The sequence below is a fragment of the Mesoplodon densirostris genome, chromosome 18 (genome assembly GCF_025265405.1).
Source record: "Mesoplodon densirostris isolate mMesDen1 chromosome 18, mMesDen1 primary haplotype, whole genome shotgun sequence".
Classification (NCBI taxonomy): Eukaryota; Metazoa; Chordata; class Mammalia; order Artiodactyla; family Ziphiidae; genus Mesoplodon; species Mesoplodon densirostris.
In genome coordinates, this window is record NC_082678.1 from 3,555,510 (window position 1) to 3,579,057 (window position 23,548).

The following is a 23,548-nucleotide window of genomic DNA, read 5'->3' on the forward strand; positions in this document are numbered from 1 at the left end:
GCAGCGCAGAGTGCGAGGCTCTTTTGTTCGGCTGAGGGGAGGGCCGCTGGCCGGGGCCTGCGGTACGCCGCTTCAGTGAGGGGCTCAACCGCGGTCAACCGGCTTGTTGCTTTTCTGGTCGCCACTCCCCTGGCCGGCCCGACAAGACGCGTCAGTAGCGCGGCACCGATTCCTCTCGGGCTCGTGGGCGCTGCTCTGAGGTGAAGAGCCCGCTAGAGGCGGGGAAGCGGGGGGGAGGCGCGGGGGGGAGGCGCGCGGCGGCGGCGGCAGCGGGAGCCCTGGATTAGGGGCCGCGCGCTCGCGGCGGCGGTCGGGAGCGGGGAGCGCGTCCGAACCCCGCGCCCCTCCCGCGCCGAGCCCTCCGCCGGGCGCAGTGAGTAGGACGACTGGCGCGAGAAGGATGGAGAGGGCGGGGCGGCGTCTCCTGAGCCAGAAATTGAAGCGATTCTGAGTGGGCCGAGCACTTGCGGGTCGCTCTTCGGGCCTGGGTGGACCAAGACAATGCTCCTTGGGTTGGGTGGGCGGCTGCGGGATTGGGCTGGAGAGAAAACACTGGGTAAATGGGGAAGGGGACGGACGGGGCAGCCTGGATGCTTGGACAAGCGTAGGGAGCGTTGACGACTGCGAGACCCGAGGTTTAGAAATGTAACCTGAGAATACTGGGTCCAGCCGGGGCTGCCAGAGGAATTCCTCTTGCAGGGCTGGGGAACGGTAACTTCGAGGAAATTGTAAGGGTGGGCCGGGCGGCTCAAATTGTGCTACTGGGGGAAGAGATCTGTTGAATAAATCGAGGAAGGGGCTAGAAGGAGGGATAGTATTTGCCTGGCTTGGCTCGGGTTGGGGGGCGGGGTGAGGGCGGGGAGAAGCTGTCAGGGCAAGTGGGGCGGAGGTCCCGAGAGCATTTTCTGTGATGTGTGAAGAAGAAAAGGGGGAAACTGGCCACCCCTTGCTTCCTTGTTGGTCGGCAGTAAAAATAATGTGTGAAGAAAAGATGGAACACACTTTTTTCCCTTTTCCAGGTTTTCTACTACCTTCTCTCCTTGATTCCTTTAGGGAGTTAAAAAGTCCAAGTGCAGCTCTTGCTTTGATTCATAATTAGTTCCATAAGTTTCTATCTGAGATTGTTGCTGGTCACAATTTCACTGCGGTGAAATTGTAGAAATGTGTAGATGAGTTCATATTTCAGGAATGAAGTTAACTTAGAGATGATGAGACGGTGTGGGAGGTTGAGAGAGAAAGTGGAAAAGTTCATGAGATTGTGAGGTTTTTTTTCCCTTGGGCTCTTCAGTGTTTTAGCCAGCTTGTCCTTGCTGGAAAATTTGAATGCGAATGGGAGCAGTACTTTACCCCTTTTCCAAAACTTCAGATGAAGATTTTTCATGGATTGTTGCTATATTCAGACATGTATTGGTTGAGCTCAATTGAGGTGGAATTTACAAAAAGATCAGTTACACTAGAACCTATGGCCAGGGGTAAACTGTCCTCCTCAAATGTGTTAAGAATCAGGTCGCCATTTTGGAATAGTTCTAAAGGTCCAGGGTTTTGGAATGGATGCAGGAACACAATTGGGAAATTAGTGCCAGTGTTCCAAGGTGCTTACAGATACTTACATGGAAAGTGATACGACTGAAGTGCACAGTGTTGGAATCGGCCACACCTTAATAAAGCTTCAAGGCAGTTCAGAATCTTCAGTCATTTCCAATTTTCCCTCTGGTGCCATTTTCTTCAATTGGCTGCTGTAACCTAAATTGTTTTTCACTAAAAATGTAAATATTGTGTAGCCTGGTGTTTCTAGCTTCTTGATTAAAGGAGACCAAGTAAGGGTACCCTATCCTTCTGCATTTTGACTACAGGATACTGATATTTTTATAATCATCTAAAGAAAGGAAGCAACCATTATATCTTCTGGTGCCCATTTTAGAGACTAGGAAAATGTTTCTTTTTGAATTCACACCACTTAAAGAGACTTGATGAATTTTTGTCATTTTCTAGTAGTTTATCCATTGAAATCTTCCTTTTTCATATACTCTCATGGTATAACAGATTTTGCATTAGATTTGATGGCTTTTTTGCATCATAGGTTATTTCGCTGAAGAGTTTTTGGAATAAGAGGCTAATGGCTAGTTTATGGCCTATATAAGAGGGGGCCATGCCTCTTGTTCATTCAAGTGTCTGACACATAGTTGACCATTCATATTGTTGAGTGAATGGGTAGGGCTTTGAGATCTTTTCTGAGAATCCCGTGTTAGTAGAATGGCCTGATGTGCATTTATGTAATCAGTTTGCCTGTTTTTGTTCTATGACATTAGGCAGAGTAAAACTGTTGCCCTTGGCATGCTTGTCTTAGCCTGTGTTTTTAATATACTCACCCTGGTATTAAATACAGAAAAGGTATGCAGATTGTGCAAGTGGCAGTTTTAAATACCTTAGGCAGGTACTAGGAGAGGACCCAGGTTCTGGGGTTCTGGGTTTCAACAGCAAGCTATATAGTACTTTGAATATTTTCTGTTATATAAGTGTCTTGAAAAATCATTTGTGTGCTTTGTATAGAGTTAATAAGTATTTCTCAATGGCGATGTCTGCTGAAAAATTGAATAGCCTTTCCACGGTTAATTGGAGAAGTTGTTTGAATGAGGACAAATTCTGATCCTGTAAGTATTTGAAGAACTTGTTAAATCTTTCCTGCCTTTTAAGCTTTTATGATTTACTGACCAAAAGGGGGCAGCCTAATTTGCCTGTGAAATTGTGCCTTTCTTTAATAATAGCAAACACATTGAGGGCCTAACAGAACTATGGTATTTGAGAAGTTAGTGTGAGTACTCTGGTTTTGTTTTGTTGTCTGTGAATCCTTTGGTCTCTGCTCTTATTCTGGTCTTGCTTTCTAATCACTTTTATTCTTTTTAAAAGAAAATATTTGCTTCAGGTATCACTGTGTTCTACTAATATGTACAGATCCCTATGGTCTCTAAACCCAAGCTATATCTATAGTTTCATTTCTATCAGCACCATGAAAAGGAGTTAGCCAAACTTCTGGACACGTCTCAGATAAAATTCTAATTTTATTCACACACTGGTATTCTAGTCCTAGATCCTGGAATTCGAGGACAGGGATTTCTTTAAAAATGAAACTCCTGCCCACCCAGTATGTGGCACAAGTTCTTGTTTTCTGCTCAGTAAAGTTTTCCATCTGGAAAGCATTTGCCTCACAAACAGCCACAGCTAACAAACTAAAAGCAGTTTAGAAACATGAGTTAGGAGGACTGCAAACTGAATATACTACACATGCCTTCACCTGCCTTTTGATGACTGGTATGTAGCTGCTAATGCTCAGCAAGGATACTTCCTTCTTTGCAGATCCAGTTTATTTGCTCATCATTCCCTAGAAAGCTGACAGCTTTGGGCTTCTGTTCCCTGGTTATCTGAACCTGAGACATCCATTCTTATTGCCCATATAGGGTTCAACACCTTACACTGGGTCCAGACCTACCTTTGAGTGTCTGAGTAAAAATAGAAACAAAATGCTTTGGGAACCACAAGAAAAAGAGAAATAATATTTAGCTAAGTTGGGTAAGCATCACGGAAGAAGTAGCATTTCAGCTAGCTCTTGAAGGAGGGGTAGGATTTTGACTACTAGTCTTGGACAGGAGCACACTTCTTAATAACGAGCAAATCCATGCCTGGAGGAAATGTGCAGGATATGTTCAGGTTGTACTTTTCTGTTTTGACAGGAGAATAGGTTTTGTGAGAGAAGTAGGAGTATGGAATGGTTGGATCTAAAGGGTGTTAGATGTACATTGTGGAGTTTGACCTTTCTTTTAAGGAAGGAGGAGGAGACTTTGTAGAAAATGTTTTAGCAGTTACCTGCCACTTTCCTATTCAGTGTACTCCCACCCAAACTGGTTTACACATTGTCTACCTCCGTTGCTTTTGTTAACAATAGTTCCTTGGGCTAAATCGCCTCCCTCCAGTCCAGTTTTTCAAATGCTATTGGAACCTTGCCTCAATCCCAGCTTTTCAAAACCTTTCTAATCACCCTAGCCATTTATTCTTCCAAGCCCCAGCAGTGCTTTGGTGGCTACTTCTTCTTGCTTACATTTCTTTTGCTAATTACTGCATACTCCTGTCATTTCTTCTATTGAAATGAACTTCAATTGCATTTGTACCTTTTTGGCATGTTTTTAATCGTACAGTCCTGGCTCTGTGTCTTACCCTTGAGGGGGGGACTTGGGGAATTTTTCTTTGCTTCGGTAAGCCTTAGTTTCCTCGTTTGTGAAATGGGCTTAATAGAGATGTCGTGAGCATTGAATTAAGTGCCTTTCTATGCATTAAGTGTTAAGTATTCAATAAAAGTTATTTTGTTATTACTAGTCCTTATGGGATTTTCAAAAGCCTGTACTTCCTGTGAGTCTGCATATGCTGCTAGCCTGGCCAAACAGTTCCATTTGCCTGGGTCTGCGGGGGTTCCACATCTTGCTATGTGGGACTTTCAGAAGCTTTCAGTGCTTTAGCTGGGATGAATTTGGTCACCCTTTATTCCACCCAAGCTCTTAGTAAATCCTTATTGATTTGATTTGGTTTTTTAATAGATGGTATTAACGGCTAGTAGAGCTGTAGTTATAAATTTTTATAGCCATTAACTGACTAGGTGTTAAACCTAAGCTAGAGGCAAAAGATGGGTAAGGAAAACAAGGAATGGAAAAAGGAGCTAGATGAAGGAATGAAGTGGGGAGTGAAATGCACGGTAATTATCATCTGGTCCTTGTCTGCTGCTCCCTCAATATAGCTCTTTCTACCTGGCCACACTTCTGTTCTTCAGATATAGCAAGCTCTTCTCACCCTAGGACTTTGAACCCACTATTCTTTAAATTTGGTATGTTTTTCTGATTTTGCCGAGTTGTCTCCTTGTCATTTGGGTCTCTGTTTAAATGTTACTTAATCTGAAGATACTCTCTTTATAGCATTTATCACTAATGTTTTCTTGCTTCTTGTCTGTGCCCTACTCTGCACACGCATGCATGCATGCATACAGTCCCACTCATGCTGACTCATTTGTCCACATTAGAATATAAACTCTAAGAGACCAGGGATTGTTGTCTGTCTTGTTCACCCTATTTGTCTAGTGTCTCACACATAATAGGCACCCAATAGATAATTGTTAAATGAATGAAGACTGTAGGAGCATGTTCACAGGAAGAGTTAACCTAAACCTAGTCTGGGGCTTCAGGGAAGCTTCTGATGATGACATTTTTTTAGCTAAGGGAATTGGTCAAGTGAAGAATGGAGCAAAGGGCAAGGTAATTGTGATTGATGGGGTTAGGTGCAGGGGTCTTCAGCTCAAATGCCCATGGATAATGGTATGAAGAGGTCTGCATTTTTACATCAGTGGCTAGTATTGAGAATGAATTGGGTTGGGAGTTATTCAGGCAAGAGATGGCGGTTGCTTGGAATAGGATGATAGTAGTGGGACTAGACAAATGTATAAATTAAAAGATATTTAAGATATAAAATCAACAGGATATAGTAAGACACTGGATATGGAGTTTGAGTGGGGAGAAATCAAGAATGTCATAGTTTTGTCTGGAACTCAGTAAAGGCTATATGAATTCTTAGAAAGACCATTCATTTAATTGGGTGATTGGCCTTTTTTAAAAGTATATCTGTAAAATCAGAGCCTGAAATCACAACCTCTGAAGTTTGTTATAGAACTTTACTGTATGAATCATTAAAACTGACCTTTGGTATTTATGTAGTTCTTCAGATATCTTTTTCCTTTTCGGCACATGGGCCTCTCACCGTTGCGGCCTCTCCCGTTGCGGAGCACAGGCTCCGGACACGCAGGCCCAGCAGCCGTGGCTCACAGGCCCAGCCACTCCGCAGCACGTGGGATCCTCCCGGACCGGGGCACGAACCCGTGTCCCCTGCATCGGCAGGCGGACTCTCAACCACTGCGCCACCAGGGAAGCCCCTTCAGATATCTTAAAATTCCTTTTGCAGATAATTCTGTTGAAATTTTCCATTGTTTGTATCCAGAATTTACTTCCTTTTTCTCACCTATCTTATCTGTCTTCATAGGAACATAGATTCCTTTTGCCATTTACTACAAGGGCTTTCTTACTTTGTTTTGCTGCCTGGGTGAGATAAAAGGAAGAACATAAGAAATTCCTACACTTTAGGTATATGAAATGTGATTTCTCCGTTTCTGGCAGCTCTTCTATCTCAGTCTTCCAGAAATGAGATCTTGGTTTCTGTTTTATAATTATTGGGGCCTCCCTGGTGGCGCAGTGGTTGAGAGTCCGCCTGCCGATGCAGGGGATACGGGTTCGTGCCCCGGTCTGGGAGGATCCCATATGCCGCGGAGCGGCTGGGCCCGTGAGCCATGGCCGCTGGGCCTGCGCGTCCGGAGCCTGTGCTCCGCAACGGGAGAGGCCACAACAGTGAGAGGCCCACATACCGCAAAAAGAAAAAAATAAATAAATAAAATAAATAAATAAATAAATAAATAAAAATATAATTATTGGTCATTCATACCAGTCAGACCTGGGTCCTTCTTGAGTGTGTTCTGGAGCTGCTCTGCTGTTTTGAAAAACCTAGCCAGGGGACTTCCCTGGTGGCACAGTGGTTAAGAATCCGCTTGCCAATGCAGGGGACACGGGTTCGATCCCTGGTCCGGGAAGATCCCACATGCCACGAAGCAACTAAGCCCGTGCTCCACAACTACTGAGCCTGCGCTCTAGAGCCCGCGCACTCTAGGGCCCACATGCCGCAACTACTAAGCCTGCGTGCTGCAACTACTGAAGCCTGTGCGCCTAGAGCCCGTGCCCCACAAGAGAAGCCACCGCAATGAGAAGCCCACGCACCGCAAGGAAGAGTAGCCCCCGCTTGCCACAACTAGAGAAAGTCTGTGCGCAGCAATGAAGACCCAACACAGCCAAAATAAATTTTTAAAAGAAAATAAAGAAAAACCTAGCCATGAATTTCAGCCATATACATAGAACAAAAATGGTATTTTCTCAGAGTTCCTAATGCACTGGATTTCAGAGAGTTATCCTTACGCCTAAAGCACTAAATAATCTAATGAAGTAGGACATATATGCAAATATGTAAATAGATAATGAATGCCAGAAGGTCATAAAAGCTCACCTCAAAGGAATTCCATGAGAGTTGTTACACCAATTTTACAGATGAGAAAACTGGGTTATGCAGTAAATATATATAACTACCTATAAGCATAAAGTTTTGAGAGGTCAAGGACAGCAAAGATATCATGCTTCTGGTGCTCATACTAGCTTTCTTCTGGTGAAAGGAACTGTGAGGACCCTTCAGGCAGCGCTCTTCCAGTTTCATTGCTAGTATAAAAAAGGTCTAGAGTGAATGATGTTGAATGTGATGTAGAGGTTTTGTTTTCAGGAACATCAGTTATTACTGTTCAGCCTTATTCTAAATTTTTATGGAGAAAGTAAAATGTTCACCTACCTTTTAGCTAACTATGAGAATTGATTTATGTCTGCAATAATGTGTGTGATTTCACCTGAGGAATGTAGTTTCTGCCAATCCTCTTACAGCAATGGCTTATATCCAAGGAGTGCATCAGATCGCCTGAGGAGCTTTTAATGATGCAGGTGCCACGGTCAAAGCAACAGTGTTTGCAATAATAAAACATTGGAAACAACCCAAATTTTCATCATTAGGTGGGTGGTTAGAGTATGGTGTGTCCATACAAGATGGAATACTATGCAGCTTAAGAATGGAGACCTTTATGGAACAATGTCAGAGATGCATTACATTATATTGAAAGGCAAATTATAGAACTATAATATCTATTTTCACATATGTACATCTGGGTCAGTTTACATATAGAAGAACAGCTTTGACAGGTTTTGAGCCAGGGAACTTTGATTCCTTAGTTGAATGTGAATACATGTATTATATTACAATTAGAAAAACAAAATATTTTTTTAAATAATGCACATACACACACCCTACACTCTGATTCACTGGATCTGGGCATCTGTATTTATAAACTCCATAGGTGATTCTTATTCTCATGTAGGTGAAAGTTCTCTACTCAAGGTCTGCTTTCCTGTGAATTCTTTCTTAGTACAGATGGTCATCTCACCAGACCAGCATTCTAAATGTTTCACCTTAGTGTTTACCTAAAAAGGCCTACTGGTTTGTTTCAGAGGGCTGTAGCTGTTACCTTGTCCTCAACATCTGGAATTTGACCTTACAAGCTGGCAAGAAATCCGTATGGAAGTTCTGGGGTAGCCCTTTATAATTCACGTATGTGGTGGCAAGCAGGAGCTATGCTCACATTGTCTTCTCAGATCCTTCTCATATCCTTTCACTAGGACCAACCACAGGCATACCTTGTTTTATTACACTTCACTTTATTTGAAGATACTGCATTTTTTACAAATTGAAGGTTTGTGGCAACCCTGTGTTGAGTAAGTCTATCAGTGCCATTTTTCCAACAACATCTGCTCACTTTATGTCTCTGTATCACGCTTTGGTAATTCTTGCAATACTTCACACTTTTTCATTACTATTATATTTGTTATAGTGACCTGTGATCAGTGATCTTTGATATTACTATTGTAATTGTTTTTGGGTGCCACAAACCATGCCCATGTAAGATGGCGAAACTTAATCTGCCAGCTGTTCCCCAGTTTCTCTCCCTTTCCTCAGGCCTCCCTATTCCTTGAGATATAACGAATATTGAAATTAGGCCATTTAATAACACTGCAATGGCCTCTAAGTGTTCAAGTGAAAGGAAAAGTTGTGTCTCTCACTTTAATCAGAATCTAGAAACGATTAAGTTTAATGAGGAAGGCATGTTGAAAACCGAGATAGGCCAAAAGGTAGGTGCTGCTTAGCTAAGTTATGAATGCAAAGGAAAAGTTTTTAAAGGAAATTAAAAGTGTTACTCTGGTGAACACATAAATGATAAGAAAACAAAACAGCCTTCTTGCTCATATGTAGAAAGTTTTAATGGCCTGGATAGAAGATTAAACCGGTCATAACGTTCCCTTAAGGCAAAGTCTAATCCAGAGAAGGCCCTAACTCTCTTCAGTTCTATGAAAGCCTAAAGAGATAAGGTAGCTGCAGAAAAGTTTGAAGCCAGCAGAGGTTGGTTCATAAGATTCAAGGAGGGAAGCCATCTCCATAACATAAAAGTGCAAAGTGAAGCAGCAAGTGCTGACGTAGAAGCTACAGCAAGTTATCCAGAAGATCTAGCTAAAATAATTAATGAAGTTGGCTACAGTAAACGACAGATTTTTAGTGTAGACGAAACAGCTTTCTATTGGAAGAAGATGCCATCTAGGACTTTGTCATAGCTAGAGAGGAGAAGTCAATGCCTGGCTTCAAGGGACAGGCTGACTCTCTTGTTAGGGGCTAATGCAGCTGGTGACTTTAAGTTGAAGCCACTACTCATTTACCATTCCAGAAATCTTAGGGCCCTTAAAATCTACTAAATCTACTCTGACTGTGTTCTGTAAATGGAACAACAAAGCCTGGATGACAGCACATCTGTTGACAACATAGTTTACAGCATGGTCTCCAAGCTCCTTTTTTGGTCTTAGCAACGTGTGGTCCTTTTTTTCCAGACTGTTCTGTTTTCCAGTTTCCGACAAAAACTCTCTTCAGCTTTTTCTATTGCCCAATGCATCTCCTTGACAATAACTTTATCATTTTAAATCTTAACTTACTTCACATGGAAAAACGAATACTTGGTGTGAAAAGGGCCGCTGCACACAATAAAGTTATATTATTTTATGCCCACTGTTGAGACCTACTGCTTAGAAAAAAAGATTCCTTTCAAAATATTACTGCTCATTGACAACATTTGGTCACCAAGAGCTCTGATGGAGATGTACAAGGTTAATGTTGTTTTCATGCCTGCAAACACAGCATCATTCTGCAGCCCGTGGATCAAGGAGTCATTTTGACTTTCAAGTCTCATTATTTAAGAAATACATTTTGTAAGGCTGTAGCTGCCATAGATAGTGATTCCTCTGATGGATCTGGGCAAAGTAAATTGAAAACCTTCTGGAAAGGATTCACCATTCTAGATGCCATTAAGAACATTTGTGATTCATCAGAAGAGGTCAAAATATCAACACTAACAGGAGTTTGGAAGAAGTTAATTCCCAGCCCTCATGGATGACTTTGAGGGGTTCAAGACTTCAGTGAAGGAAATAGACAAGTGGTGGAAATAGCAAGAGAACTAGAATTAAAAGTGCAGTCTGAAGAGTGACTGAATTGCTGCAATCTCATAATAAAACTTCAACAGGTGAGTTGCTTCTTATGGTTGAGCCAAAAAAGTGGTTTCTTGAGACAGAATCTACTCTTGGTGGAGATGCTGTGAAGGCTGTTGAAATGACAGCAAAGGATTTAGAATATTATACAAACTCATTTGATAAAGCAGCAGCAGGGTTTGAGAGGACTGACTCCAATTTTGAAAGAAGTTCTGTGGGTAAAAGGTTATCAAACAGCATGAATGCTACAGAGAAATCAGTTCGTGAAAGGGAGAGTCAGTCGGTGTGGAGAACTTCATTGTTGTCTTATTTTAGTAAACTGTCACAGACACCCCATCTTTCAGAATGCACCACCCTAATCATTCTGCAGCCATCAACATCAGGGCAAGACCCTTCCTTCATTAGCAAAAAGGTTGACTTGCTGAAAGTTCAGATGTTGGTTAGCATTTTTCACAGTATTCTTTAAGGTATGTATATTGGTTTTTTAGACATAATGCTATTACTGCTTAGTAGACTACAATATAGTGTAAAATTTTATATGCACTGGGAAACCAGAAAATTTGTGAGTCTCGTTTTATTGCAGGGGTCTGGAGGTATACCTGTATTCAAAACCAGAATGCCTAATCCTGCGTCTGATACTTCACCGCCTCTGCCTGCAAGTAGCATTGTTCCTCCTTTCCATTTTCTAGCTCCTAACTGTAGGAGTGGAGGGGGTATCCAGGAGAATTGCACTGTGCTCTTTTTTTCTCTTAAAAGAACTATGAGTTCATGACTCTTGCTTCAGATTTACACTATTCCTGGATTTATTGGGACACTGTAGAAGAATTGGGGGTTCTTAAAATTGGCATTTTCTCAGTAGTTCTCTGTAGCCTACTTGCTAGGCTACAAAAATTCAAAACTTCTGCACCATCTAGCCCTTGTCAATTTAAAAGACTGAGAAGTTGGGCTTCCCTGGTGGTGCAGTGGTTGAGAGTCCGCCTGCCGATGCAGGGGACACGGGTTCGTGCCCCGGTCTGGGAAGATCCCACATGCCGCGGAGTGGCTGGGCCCGTGAGCCATGGCCGCTGAGCCTGCGCGTCCGGAGCCTGTGCTCCGCAACGCGAGAAGCCTCAACAGTGAGAGGCCCGCGTACCACAAAAAAAATAAAAATAAAAATAAAAAAATAAAAGACTGAGAAGACTGCTGGGGCCCTAAAAACCAAAGCTTTGTCACTGCCTGCTGATTTAATTAACAATGTATACCTTCCATATTCCAGTAACCAATGAAAAATCATTGGTTTTTAAACACCTATACATATTCCAAGGTCTTTTTTGAAAGAAAATCATCATCCGCACTTCTTTATTTACTGATGACAAATTGTAGAGAGGACTAAAGGCAGACCTTTCAGTCCTTTCCTCGTACAGGCTGGAGGGAAATTTCCCCTGTAAGTGTGTAGCTAGCTTCTAGTTTTGTGTGTGCAACAGGGCCATTAGCCCAGCCCTGCTAGGAGATGTCCCTACTGAAGTGCTGTATTTTTTGTTAATTGTGTGACCTTAGAAGATTTATTCCATGTAAATTTATTGTGTTATCTCTGAGGTGTCAATAACATCTGAATGGCTTATTTTATAGGATTGTTTCAAAGATCAAATGAGATAACATGGTAGCACTTTGTAAACTGTAAAGTGCAATACAAATGTAACGTATTATTTTTCTAGGCATCTTATAATGTGGCAGACCCGGTAAATATTTAGGTAAAAATTGTAGCAGCTTAACTAGGTTAAGGTTTTTTTGTCTGAAACATCGTGATGAGCCTTAAGAAGACTTTTTTTTTTTTTGGCTGCGTTGGGTCTTTGTTGCTGTGTGCAGGCTTCCTCGAGTTGCAGTGAGTGGGGCTACTCTTTGTTGCGGTGCGCAGGCTTCTCATTGCAGTGGCTTCTCTTGTTGCGGAGCACGGGCTCTAGGCACGCGGGCTTCAGTAGTTGTGGCGCACAGGCTTAGCTGGTCCGCGGCATGTGGGATCTTCCCAGACCAGGGCTCGAACCCATATCCCCTGCATTGGCAGGCGGATTCTTAACCACTGCGCCACCAGGGAAGCCCCCTTAAGAAGACTTGTCCAAGGATTCTTTTTTAATCTTTTTATTTATTTAGGCTGCGCTGGGTCTTCGTTGCGGTGCAAGGGCTTCTCTAGTTGTGGCACGTGGGCTCAGTAGTTGAGGCGCATGGGATTCATTGCGGTATGTGGGATCTTAGCTCCCCGACCAGGTATCCAACCCAGGCCCCCTGCATAGAGAGCGCGGAGTCTTAACCACTGGACCACCAGGGAAGTCCCTAAGATTTCTGAGTTAATTTAGAACTGTTCGCCCTTGTGTACATACATCTTGTGATGTTCTAGTATATATCTTGACCCTTTGTTCAATGATTATGGCACTTTTTATGCCACAATTTGGTTGCCAGGATATTTAGGGAGAGTGGCAAATAGCATTGACTAAAGGCATTTTCCCGTTGTGCTACTTGGCCGATCTGAGTTACTTTGAATATCCTTGCCAAGCAATTCCAGTTGAAAGCCCTCCTTCCAGTTGTCACTGCTGGTATTTGGAGATTGCCATATTCAGGGAGAGGTGGTCTCTCTTAATCGATTTGGAAACTATATGCAAATAATTGGCCTGTCATAATATTTAAGGGAGCTCTTGGCTTGTCTGAAGGTGCTATCAATAGATTCTGTAGGAAGAGTGGGTTGTGTATTTAATCCACTTCTCTACTGATTTTGACAAATGGTTTATTCAGGACCCCAGAGAAGTACCTATAAATAAGGAAAAAACTCACACTGGGAAGCCTGGCTGAGAGTCTCCAATATAAAGAGAATCCAATCCCTGGAGATAAATGCTGGGATGAGCCAGTTAAGAAAACTCAAGGGAGAAGTGGAAGTGTGTTTTCTACATTCTTCACTTCTCATTTGAGTTGCTCTTAGGACAATGAATTTAAGTGAGTAAAGATGAAAATCAAGTGGTCTCACTCTAGATTTCCCTATTTGGGGGTTTTCTTTACCTAACCTAAAGGATTATATTCTAATGCTATGACTCTTTCTCCTTGAGGCCATGCTAACGATAAAGGGAGGGGAGGCCTGCAGTAGCTAGAGATGAGCTAGAAGCTGTCCCTACCTTTTTGTTTTGTAGTAACAGGATCAGATGGGCAGGATTCAGTGTTATTTCTTTTTGTAAGACAGATGTAGCTATTAATGTAGATAACACAGAGCCTTCAATATCTCTGAATTCTGAAGCCAGAGTGATAAGACTGCCTTTCCTTTCCTTTCTTAAATTCAATTACTTGGGAGAGGGGTTCTTAGGGGACAGTTACTGGTTTGGGGTTGTCTGTAACCCGTTGTTTTCTTTCTGTCTGTTGAGAAAGGGAGTAGCTTCCAATTTCTGAGTCCAAACTAATGTAGGGAGTTGTGGTACCCTCTGTTACTGAAAGGTGATTGTCAGTTTATTTTTCTTTGCACATTCACTGATGCATGAATCTTGCCACCCCTTCCACTGACAGTGAAAGGAAGCAGGCAAGGAGTAGCACTTGTTCTTCGGAGCAAACACTACTGCGTTTTCCAAAAGAAAAATTAGATTTTTTTTCCTTTCCTTATAAAATAACACTTGTCGTGGCAATCAGAATCCTGAAAACCTGAAAGTATCTCCCTCCAGGAAGAAGCAACAGGCTCTGAATCAGAGGTGCAATGAAGCTAGCCAATAATTAGCAAAAGGTGACATTCGATACACTCATTAGTCTGTTCAGTAACAAGAAAAGGAAAACTCATGGCACTAAAAGATGGGTTGGGGAGGGAAGGAAAGCAGAGTCTTTGGTATGTAAATGGAGAGGAACAGTCTTAGCGCAGATGTGTGTTTTGAACTGTGTGGACAGGGGCATTGGGTGTTGCCTTAGGCCGCACTGAAAGCATCTCAGAAAACTGTGTGTGTGTGTGCCACTCAGCAAAAGTTCAGAATACCTTTAGTGGAAGAGGTATCTATATTTTTTTCTTACCAGACATGAGGTTTCAGGAAGACAGGGACCATTACTTACTCTCTTGAATGTCCAGTCTCCAGCAATGCAGAATTTTCTAGTAGCCAAACAAATGTTTGTTGTTTCAGTAAGTCAGCATTGCTCATATATGCAGACATGAGAACATCTCAGAATATAAACCTAAATAAGCATCTGTAGATAACTATAACTGATTCATATTGATGAGCCCGACTTTTATTAAAGGTTTGTTATATTTCATATAGTCTATAGATGAACTCTTTCTAAAATACGTTCTGTCTACACGTGCCAATTTAAAACTATTTAGAAGAGCCTACTTTCACTGACTCCTTTTCCCAAGGATGCTAGGAATAACCAGTTTAAACCCCAATTAGCATTGCCTTAAATTCAAACATGAAACATGGTAGTAACTACTTTCTTGTCTTTGATCATCTGCCATACTCTTGATTCTTTGTATTTCCTTCTGGGCAGCTGATGTATCTATCAATTTGTAGATTGCAGCCAGTTTTGTAGATCAATTTTGTTGTATAGATATCTTATGGCGCCACCTACTGACAACATTTGTAGTCATAAGGCTTTATGCTTACCAACAGTCAAGAGTTGTATGAAGGACTAAAGAAAATAGATTTACAGGGGACTGGAATTTTAGCACTGGAAAAACCCTTAGAGGTTACCCAGCCTGATGATATATTTTACAAAAGAATAAATTCAGGTTCTGTTATCTGTGATACCCACCTTTTTTCCCCCACTTATTTCCAAATTCGTTTAGAAAATTCCATGGTCATTCTGGCATTTTTATTAATCCTTCTCAGCCTTAGAAATAAAAAGTAGAATAAAAAGTTCACAAGAAACTTGAGAATTATAAATTAATGGTGGCATTCAGAAAAGACTACATAAAGAACCTTAAGGGGACTCAAAAGAGATTGTGTTTAACAATGCAGAAGAATTGCTTATATTATATATGCATATACAGAAGGGAAAATTAAACTAGATGTTTAATAAATAGGACAAGCCATTTCCCTTAGTAAAAATCCAAGTCCAATACTGTGATGAAATTGAAAAACATTCAGAGAATTAGGAGAAAGTATGGATCAGAGGATTATATGTATATAGGTTTGATGTACAGACCTTATTTTTAGGAGGATTGCTTTTTTTTCCAAATTAATGTAATATTTTAGATACCATAAGTAAAGGGGTATTGGGAGCTTTTTTAACTTAGGAGGAATGAGTATAAAAATTTTAAGTGGATATGCAAGAATAAAGAAGTTTTGCTGTGAGATTAGTTGGGGCTGTTTTAGAAAACTAACCTTCTAGCTGAACATAGAAAACTCTTGGGTATTGAAGATGAATAGGCATAACATTTATTGAAGGAGAATGCACTATTTTAAGATTTATTTCTTATTTATTTTATTATTTTTGGCTGCATTGGGTCTTAGTTGCGGCATGCAGGCTCTTCGTTGCAGCGCACAGACTTCTTTCTAGTTCTGGCGTGTGGGTTTTGTCTCTAGTTGCGGCACTCAGGCTCCAGGGCGTGTGGGCTCTGTAGCTTGTGGCACGCAGGCTCTCTAATTGAGGCGCACGAGCTCAGTAGTTGTGGCACATGGGCTTGGTGGCCCCATGGCATGTGGGATCTTAGTCCCCTGACCAGGGATCGAACCCATGTCCCCTGCATCGGAAGGCGGATTCTTTACCACTGGACCACCAGGGAAGTCCCAAGCGTGCACTATTCAAATCATCTATGATGTCCCTGGTTTTCTTATCCAAATATTCTCCTAAGAAGAGTGTACCCTAATGTCCTTTTTATTTCCTTTATCATTTTAGCAGCGTCACCCTTTATACCAGAAAGCTGGCGGGCACTATGGGGAAAAAACAAAACAAGAAGAAAGTGGAGGAGGTGCTAGAAGAAGAGGAAGAAGAATATGTGGTGGAGAAAGTTCTTGACCGTCGAGTGGTGAAGGGCAAAGTGGAGTACCTCCTGAAGTGGAAGGGGTTCTCAGAGTAAGTTTCACTGACCCAGCAAAATCCATTCATTTGGTCACCAACTATTTCTCCGGAGACTGGTAATGTGCATGACCCAGGGTGCTCTGACGGGTACGTTGTGACTCAGGCCTGGCCTTCATGGCTTATAGTTTAATTAGGAAAATGACCTACATGTACAAAGTGCTATCATGCAAGACTGATTTCTGATGAGCAGTTTTGTGTGTGGCTTTACATTGATCCAAGTTTGCAAAGAGAGAGTAACTTTCTTTTGAAGGAGGCAAGTCTCTAAGCTTTCAATTTGTACTACAAAGCCCCCTACCGCCTCCCAAGAAATGTCACCTTTGTCAAGTTCTTGGTCTTGGACAGAATCCAGTTATATTTTATCATGAACTCCTCTGTTCCAAGGACATCAGCGTTTGTCCTCCTGTGTGTCTCCTTAGTGTGAGTGTGCTAGCTTGGAGTGGGAAGTGTGACTCGTGTGCCTCTGGTTTCAGTGAGGACAACACGTGGGAGCCAGAAGAAAACCTGGATTGCCCCGACCTCATCGCTGAGTTCCTGCAGTCACAGAAAACAGCACACGAGACAGATAAATCAGAGGGAGGCAAGCGCAAAGCCGATTCTGATTCGGAAGATAAGGGGGAGGAGAGCAAACCAAAGAAGAAGAAAGAAGAGGTAAGGCTCGAAGTAAGAATGTTTACTCGCCTAGAATCCATGCCGCTGTCAAAGAAGCTGAAAGCCAGATAATTTAAGCACTTTTGTTCTGCTGCTCCTTAGATCTCAGCAGCTGGCTCTCAGTCCTTTTGGAATGTTAGATAGGCTAATGCTTTAAAAATGTTTGAGGGCTCAATCTCATGAAGCCATATGATCTACTCTTATTTTATGTGAGGTTCAAGAACAGTAAGTGCAAGGGGATTCATTCCTGTGAGGAGACGGCTGTCAGTGTTCTAATCATTACAGGTTTTCATCTATTCAATACCGTAAAGTAAGGTACCTTTTGAGGGTGAAGAACAGTTGTGAACATTTATTTTGCTTGAGATTTGGGTCCTTTTTTACATATGGGGAAACCTCAAGCACTTCAAAACTTGATGGAATAATCACTCAGAAGGATTCTAAAAGGCTTGTGACTTAGAGCCAGAGATTTGGTGAAATATTGGCAAAAGGGTTTGATAACATTGTCAGAGAAACGGGAGTTGCTCCAGTCCGGATAACAGTCCCATATAGTTAAAATTGTTCCATCTCTCTGGTTTTTACAGTCAGAAAAGCCACGAGGCTTTGCCCGGGGTTTGGAACCAGAGCGGATTATTGGAGCTACAGACTCCAGCGGAGAACTCATGTTCCTGATGAAATGGTGAGTCTGCCGGCGGCTCTGTGTGGTGGTGTTCTTTCTTCTCCACATCTGTTCCATGCCCGAGGAAAAGAGCTGGACCTTCAAAATTCCAGTCGCCCAGGTGTGAAATCTTTAAGATGGCATAGTCCTTCGATAGTGACCCTCGGCCTGACTGCCAACCTGGACTCGTGAGTTACAGGTAGGGGCCCTTAGGATTCTCAGATCTTTGCCCATTTTTTTTTAGGAGGTGGGAGACAATCTGGAGTACAGAGGGTATGGGGAGGAATCACATTTCACTTATGTAAATAAAGGGGGAAAAAAAGAAATGTGATTGGACCGCCCTCCCCTTCCACCACCTCCTTAATAAAGATCGGGCCGGCCCCAGGATAGAAATTCTGTTAACTTCTCAGGGTTAGGAAGGAATTTCTGTAGCTCTTCCTTTGTCCTTGACTGTTAGATCCTTTCCAGTTTGTGCAGATTCTACAACTGCAGTATCTGCCAGCAGGGGTCAGCAAGGCCCCTTTACTGTACTAAGCAGAGAGAGAAGCCTGCTTTTTTCCATTATACGTATAAATACCAGTGGTGGTAGTACTCCAGGAAACAGCTTAATGAAAGCAGTTGTCTTGAGAATCTTAAGAACTGTAATTAACCCAAAATTCTCTATAATTTCTCTATTCTCTGTCCAAAAGGAAGGCTTTCTTCCCTTTTTCTTGCTTGTTGGAAGTGCTTGTTCTCGCCACCCCCCCAAAGTGGAGCTCAATCATTGTCCTTAAAATATAAATTAGGAGTGAATAATCCTAAGCCGGTGCCAAAGAAGGCAGCATTCTAGGGGCTTTGTCCTTTTGTCAGTCTAGAACCTTCTCGGAAGTTCCTATCCGTACTAATTCCTCTCCTTTAGAAGGTGGCAGGAGAGGCCTAACTTGAACACTGAAAGCCTATAGCACAACCGGCTAAACCTCTGTTTTTTCCCCATGCATTCCCTAGGTGTTTACTGAATCGGACCTTCTGTTAGCTTATTTATTGCCAGCCTGTAGGAGAAAAGTCCATTTTTAAGGTGCTGCATATGGGGGAAAGGAATTAATACCAGGACTTATTCATTCCAACTAGAATACACTTTCTCTGGCTGCATGTGACCAGTCTGGGTAATGGTAGCACCTCCTTATTGCTTGACATTACATTCCTTTGGTTCACTCACTAGTTTGTAAAGATGATAGCTGAATGTAACTCTGCAAGTTAAGATAAGATTGGATGTTAATTATTAAACCAAGTTCACTTTAAAGTGATTTTCCTGGAGAATGGAGATACTTGTTCATTTCCCAAAGTAGCTATTTTTCTGTGCAGTGAAAAGACTGAACTCTTACTTCAAAGGCTGTTGTTGAATTGTCAACAAGGGGCAGCCTGCTTCAGGTTCCCATACTGTTGTACTCCTTTTCCTTCCCATTCTCTTGTCTGTTGTTCAAAATCATCCCTTACTGGCTTACTCTTCCCTGGTTCCGTGGGGCTGTGTGGCTTTGGTGTACCTGTCGCTGGAGTTCTGGAAGTTTGGGGTAGTGTCTCGTCAGAGATCCCATCATGTACATCTATCTGCTGCCTGCCCTATGCGATTGCTTCTGTCTAGGATGTTCCCGATGACCTGAAGATAGAGCTTACCCCTACGCCCCTTGTAATATGTATGTGGTTTTCAATTTCTGAGAACATTTTAAAATTCAGAAAAAATATGGAGAATTATGTGACAGTCCCTTTATTTTCTACCTCCCAGTTTTGAAGCACCATTTCAAAGCACCTGGGAGTTGTGGCCTGTCTGTGTGAGCATGGCACTTGGTAGTGTTAAACAGTATGATGATGAGTAAGCAAGAAAGCGTCCACTTGCATTGGCTCTGGTCAGTGCCAAATTGGTATCAAATCTTATTATCCTATCCAGCATGGTATTAAATCCTATTACCAAGCCAAGATCTCTCCGTGGGCTTTTAGCAGCTGGGATATGGCTTTGGAAGAGTATGGTAGCCTCTCTTATTCCCTCAGAGAATCTGAGAGTCATGTTTTTGTATGTGTGTGTGCGGCCTTTCCCAGGGGTTCAGAGTTAGCTTTTGACAAAGATATCTAGAGGGCATTTTCAATGGGAGAAGATCTCCGAGGATATTACTTGGCTAAAAGCTGCTGGTAAATGATGCTTATACCATATTATCATCCTTCCCTGGCCTGCCCTTCTGGAATTAATATTTTATTAATTTATTTTTTATAAATTTTTTTTAAAACTTATTTTTGGCCGCGTTGGGTCTTCATTGCTGCGTGCGGGCTTTCTCTAGTTGCGGTGAGCAGGGGCTACTCTTTGTTGCGGTGTGCGGGCTTCTCATTGTGGTGGCTTCTCTTGTTGCAGAGCACGGGCTCTAGGCACGTGGGCTTCGGTATTTGTGGCACACGGGCTCAGTAGTTGTGGCTCGCAGGCTCAGTAGTTGTGGCGCACAGGTTTAGTTGCTCCGCAGCATGTGGGATCTTCCGGACCAGGGCACGAACCCATGTCCCCTGTGTTGGCAGGCGGATTCTTAACCACAGCGCCACCAGGGAAGCCTGGAATTAATATTTTAAAAGCCCAAGCCCTTGGGTGATCCAAGTTAGGAGCCCACTAGCACCTGGTCTCAAAGTCTCTTTGTGCTTTGTTCTGCAGGAAGAACTCTGATGAGGCTGACCTGGTCCCTGCCAAGGAAGCCAATGTCAAGTGCCCACAGGTTGTCATATCCTTCTATGAGGAAAGGCTGACGTGGCATTCCTACCCCTCGGAGGATGATGACAAAAAAGATGACAAGAATTAACTCTCCTGAGTACCAGCCCCTGTCACATCTGACTGTGGGTTTCAGGTGGGGAAAGAAGGAGTTCTACTTGTCTTGACACCGTAGAGGGGGCTTGAGAAGATGTCCTTTGAAGAGCCAGTATAGTTTCTGTGCCCTACAGCAGCCCAAGTGCTTTAAAGCCGCTCCATGCTGTATAGTTTGCACACCCATCCCAGTGGAGGGGAAGGAGGGTCAGTGTTTCAAGGCAACCCATTCTGAACTTTGCTGAGAAAAGCAAAGGGCCTTCTATGAAGGACAGACCTTGCAGAATGGGCTGTGGGGAAGCAGAAGATACTGTGGATCTTCAGAGAGCATCTCCACCGCCCCTAGCCTCCTTCCCAATAGTGTTCACTCTGCAGTTTTACAGCGTAGCATGTATGTAGTTTTTGGCTATTTCTGGTGTTATTTGGGGTGGGAGGGATGGGGTGGGAAAGAAGGGAGATGAGTTAGGATCATTTTTGTTAAAATTTGGGGCCTGTTGGGGGAAAATGGTGAAAGAAAGGAAAGAACTAATGATGATTTGGTTCTGTGTCCAGAATATTTCTTCTTTTCAAAAGATGTCATTGGCGACCTAAGTGAGGACTGTGAGAGACTGTTTAAAAGCTGTGAATGCCTGAAACTTAGAAGCCAGGGTGTTCCCTGCCTGAGCTTAATGCTGTTCCCAAAAAGCATTAAGCTTTGGTAACTTCTTAACTTCCCAATTAAGAAGTTACCAAAGCTGCCATGTGGGGGATGGAAACTGGTTGAGGAAAAGTCTTACTGGAGTGTACACACAGGCAAATCGTTCTGTCTTAGAGGTGCTAATTCTTGAACTCGACAAGAAGACCCTTTCTTTTCCAATTTTGAAGTTATAAATATCAGCTTCTCCATCCAAGCCACTGGCTGAAGTACTGGGGGAAGGGCCGAGGGTGGTGTAGGAGATGGGAGAGTAGGGAAAGGCAAGGGCCGGTGCTCTTAGGGTGGGAAGCTCTTGGAGCCTCTGCTGTTTGAACTTTGAAACCACTGGTGGCAGGGTTCGGTCACTGACGGCACAAGCTCACCGAGTCACTTCAAGAGCTGAACGATTTCTGAAGCCCTGGTCTCAGGAGATTAAATTTTCATACTGGGGCAGTGGTTCACTTTAAAACAAAACAAACTTTTTTAATCCTAAGAATTAACTAAAACCCAAAATGCTGTCTTGAATCACGAGATCCATCAGTTCTTGACATCATTTAGACCTGCATCTAGAACTCCGTTGTAAAATCTTTTTAGGCATGTGTTAGGTTTCTGTGAAAACTTTTGTTTAAATGTTAAAGTTCATACCAACACTGTCAGTTTTTGTCTTAATAAAACTATAGATTTATAATCCTTGATTTTTGTCTTGTCTTGCCAGAAACGCTCCTTGCCTTTTATTATTTTATAGATTGAGCCTCTTTGGGAACAACTTCCACACTTGAATGGTTTTATTTCTTAAATACTGCAGGCTTGAAAATCTAGTGTCTGGTGTGAATCTTTCTTTGACACTGAGCATTTATAATTGATACAGAGATTATAAAGAGTGTCGCATCATTCTGTCTTCTTCCTGCTCCAAGTTCGTTCGGCACCCTGTGACCTGGTAGGACTTCCAAAACATGATACGTTTGGAAGTGCAGGTGTTTGGGTTCGGTTTAGATCCTGGCTCAGGTATTTCATCGATTTGTGTGACTGTAGCTAAAGTCAGCTTCTCCAAACTTTTCAGGAATTGGTCCTGTGTTTGATCAGTGAATTAAAATGTCATCCACTTTCTTAACATCATTTTCTGCCTATAAGCCAAAATGGGACTAGATTCTTGTCAGTTATAAAAGGGGAAACAGGATTTCCACTGAGATCATTTGAGCTCTACGCACGAGTGCAAAGCATTTGTTCCAAATAAACTGAGTGTAGATATACTTTTTTCAAGAAGCCTCCTAGGAGTTTAGGGAGACGTAAATGGAGCTGGAGAGGTCTTCCTCTGCAGAGGCCTGAGTGTGTCCTTGTAGTTGGCAGCAGCAGAGCAGTCTGTGGCTAGCTAAGAGAGTTGGGGTGGGCAGATATATCTGGTTCTGTTCTCCACCATCAGATGCACTGAAATTAGCCTTCAGTCTTGGTGCTTGTCCAAGATGGGCTGCTATTTATTCAGCTTTAGCCTTAACCTTTGGAACCTTTCTCACTGTCACTGCTGGCATTCCTGAGCTCTTTTAAAACTATATCATTCTTCCCCATGGTAGACACTGAAATTGATAATGCATGTTGAAGTGAAGATATGCAATTTTGTTATCTTTAAAAGCCAATTATCACACATTTCTAGATTCAAGGGTTAAGGATAAATTTTTCTCAAGTGATTGTTGAAGCAACAAATGCATGCAGAAATGTCAGGGAAAAAAATAAACATAGGCACAACAAATCTTAAGTCTGCTTTCAGAAAGTATTCGTGGAGCATTTCTTTAGGAAATACAAAAACATGTTTGTCAGATGCCTTCAAAAAATTGCATCATATTAGACCTCTAGCCCAGGAGTTGAGGAGATACAGATTGTTACCTTAGTTACCATTACAAAAGAATAAGAGCTTACTAATTTGGTGACAGAATCATTATCAGCTGTCCTACACTGGCAAAGCCAGTCAAAGAAAATACCTTGTTCCTTCACTGCCTTCAGTTGAGTTTCAACTTAATACAGTAAATACAGAAACACTCTTGTCAACTGACGGTGCTCAGGAGTAATTGTTTCTGCTTTCCAGTGGCATTTGAAAGTTTTGACTACCAATTTTAAATAATTTTTAATAGTTGATTTTTAAGTACTTATTTTCCGGTATAATCTTACATTCCAGAACTCAGCTCAACTTGATTTTAACCCTTGGCTATTTAGTGTTTGACCATGTGTACACAGCACATCTTGTCTATGGCCTGTGGCATTGGGAATCTGTATTACAAGGTAATTATTTTCCTCATAGAGAAAGGGGGGGGGAATGCTAGAACAAATCGCTACTCCAAAATAATTTGGTGGAATTGAAACTCTGAAATCCAAATTTCTGCAATGGCTCCAAATCCTGAACTATGTATGGAGCCGAGTTCTGAGATCAAATTTATCTGATCAAGTCATACTAATCTGATGTGCAAGTTGGGCCTCTTCCCATGAACATCATGAGGATGTTCTCA

The 23,548-nt window shown here is 42.3% G+C and overlaps 1 protein-coding gene across 4 annotated transcripts; it reads left to right on the forward strand.

Annotated features, from left to right (window-relative positions):
- Positions 1-21,741, forward strand: CBX1 (chromobox 1). 4 transcript variants are annotated; one of them, XM_060081268.1, is made up of 6 exons: positions 1-200; positions 10,840-10,911; positions 16,083-16,259; positions 16,736-16,913; positions 17,495-17,589; positions 20,234-21,741. In XM_060081268.1, the coding sequence occupies exons 3-6, from the start codon at positions 16,120-16,122 to the stop codon at positions 20,376-20,378; spliced, it is 558 nt and encodes a 185-aa protein (XP_059937251.1). In that variant the 5' UTR covers positions 1-200; positions 10,840-10,911; positions 16,083-16,119; the 3' UTR covers positions 20,379-21,741. The 4 variants fall into 4 exon arrangements, with proteins under 4 accessions (XP_059937251.1, XP_059937250.1, XP_059937252.1 ...); XM_060081267.1 differs by lacking the exon at positions 10,840-10,911; XM_060081269.1 differs by lacking the exon at positions 10,840-10,911 and having other exon boundaries at positions 16,086-16,259.
- Positions 21,742-23,548: the final 1,807 nt, after the last annotated feature.

What these genes read in the sequence shown, in the direction of transcription:
- CBX1 (XM_060081268.1), top strand. Translation starts at nt 16,120, where the DNA reads ATGGGGAAAAAACAAAACAAGAAGAAAGTGGAGGAGGTGCTAGAAGAA. An exon ending in AAGTGGAAGGGGTTCTCAGA is followed by an intron (nt 16,260 to 16,735) that starts GTAAGTTTCACT and finishes CTCTGGTTTCAG; the next exon opens with TGAGGACAACACGTGGGAGC. An exon ending in CTCATGTTCCTGATGAAATG is followed by an intron (nt 17,590 to 20,233) that starts GTGAGTCTGCCG and finishes TTTGTTCTGCAG; the next exon opens with GAAGAACTCTGATGAGGCTG.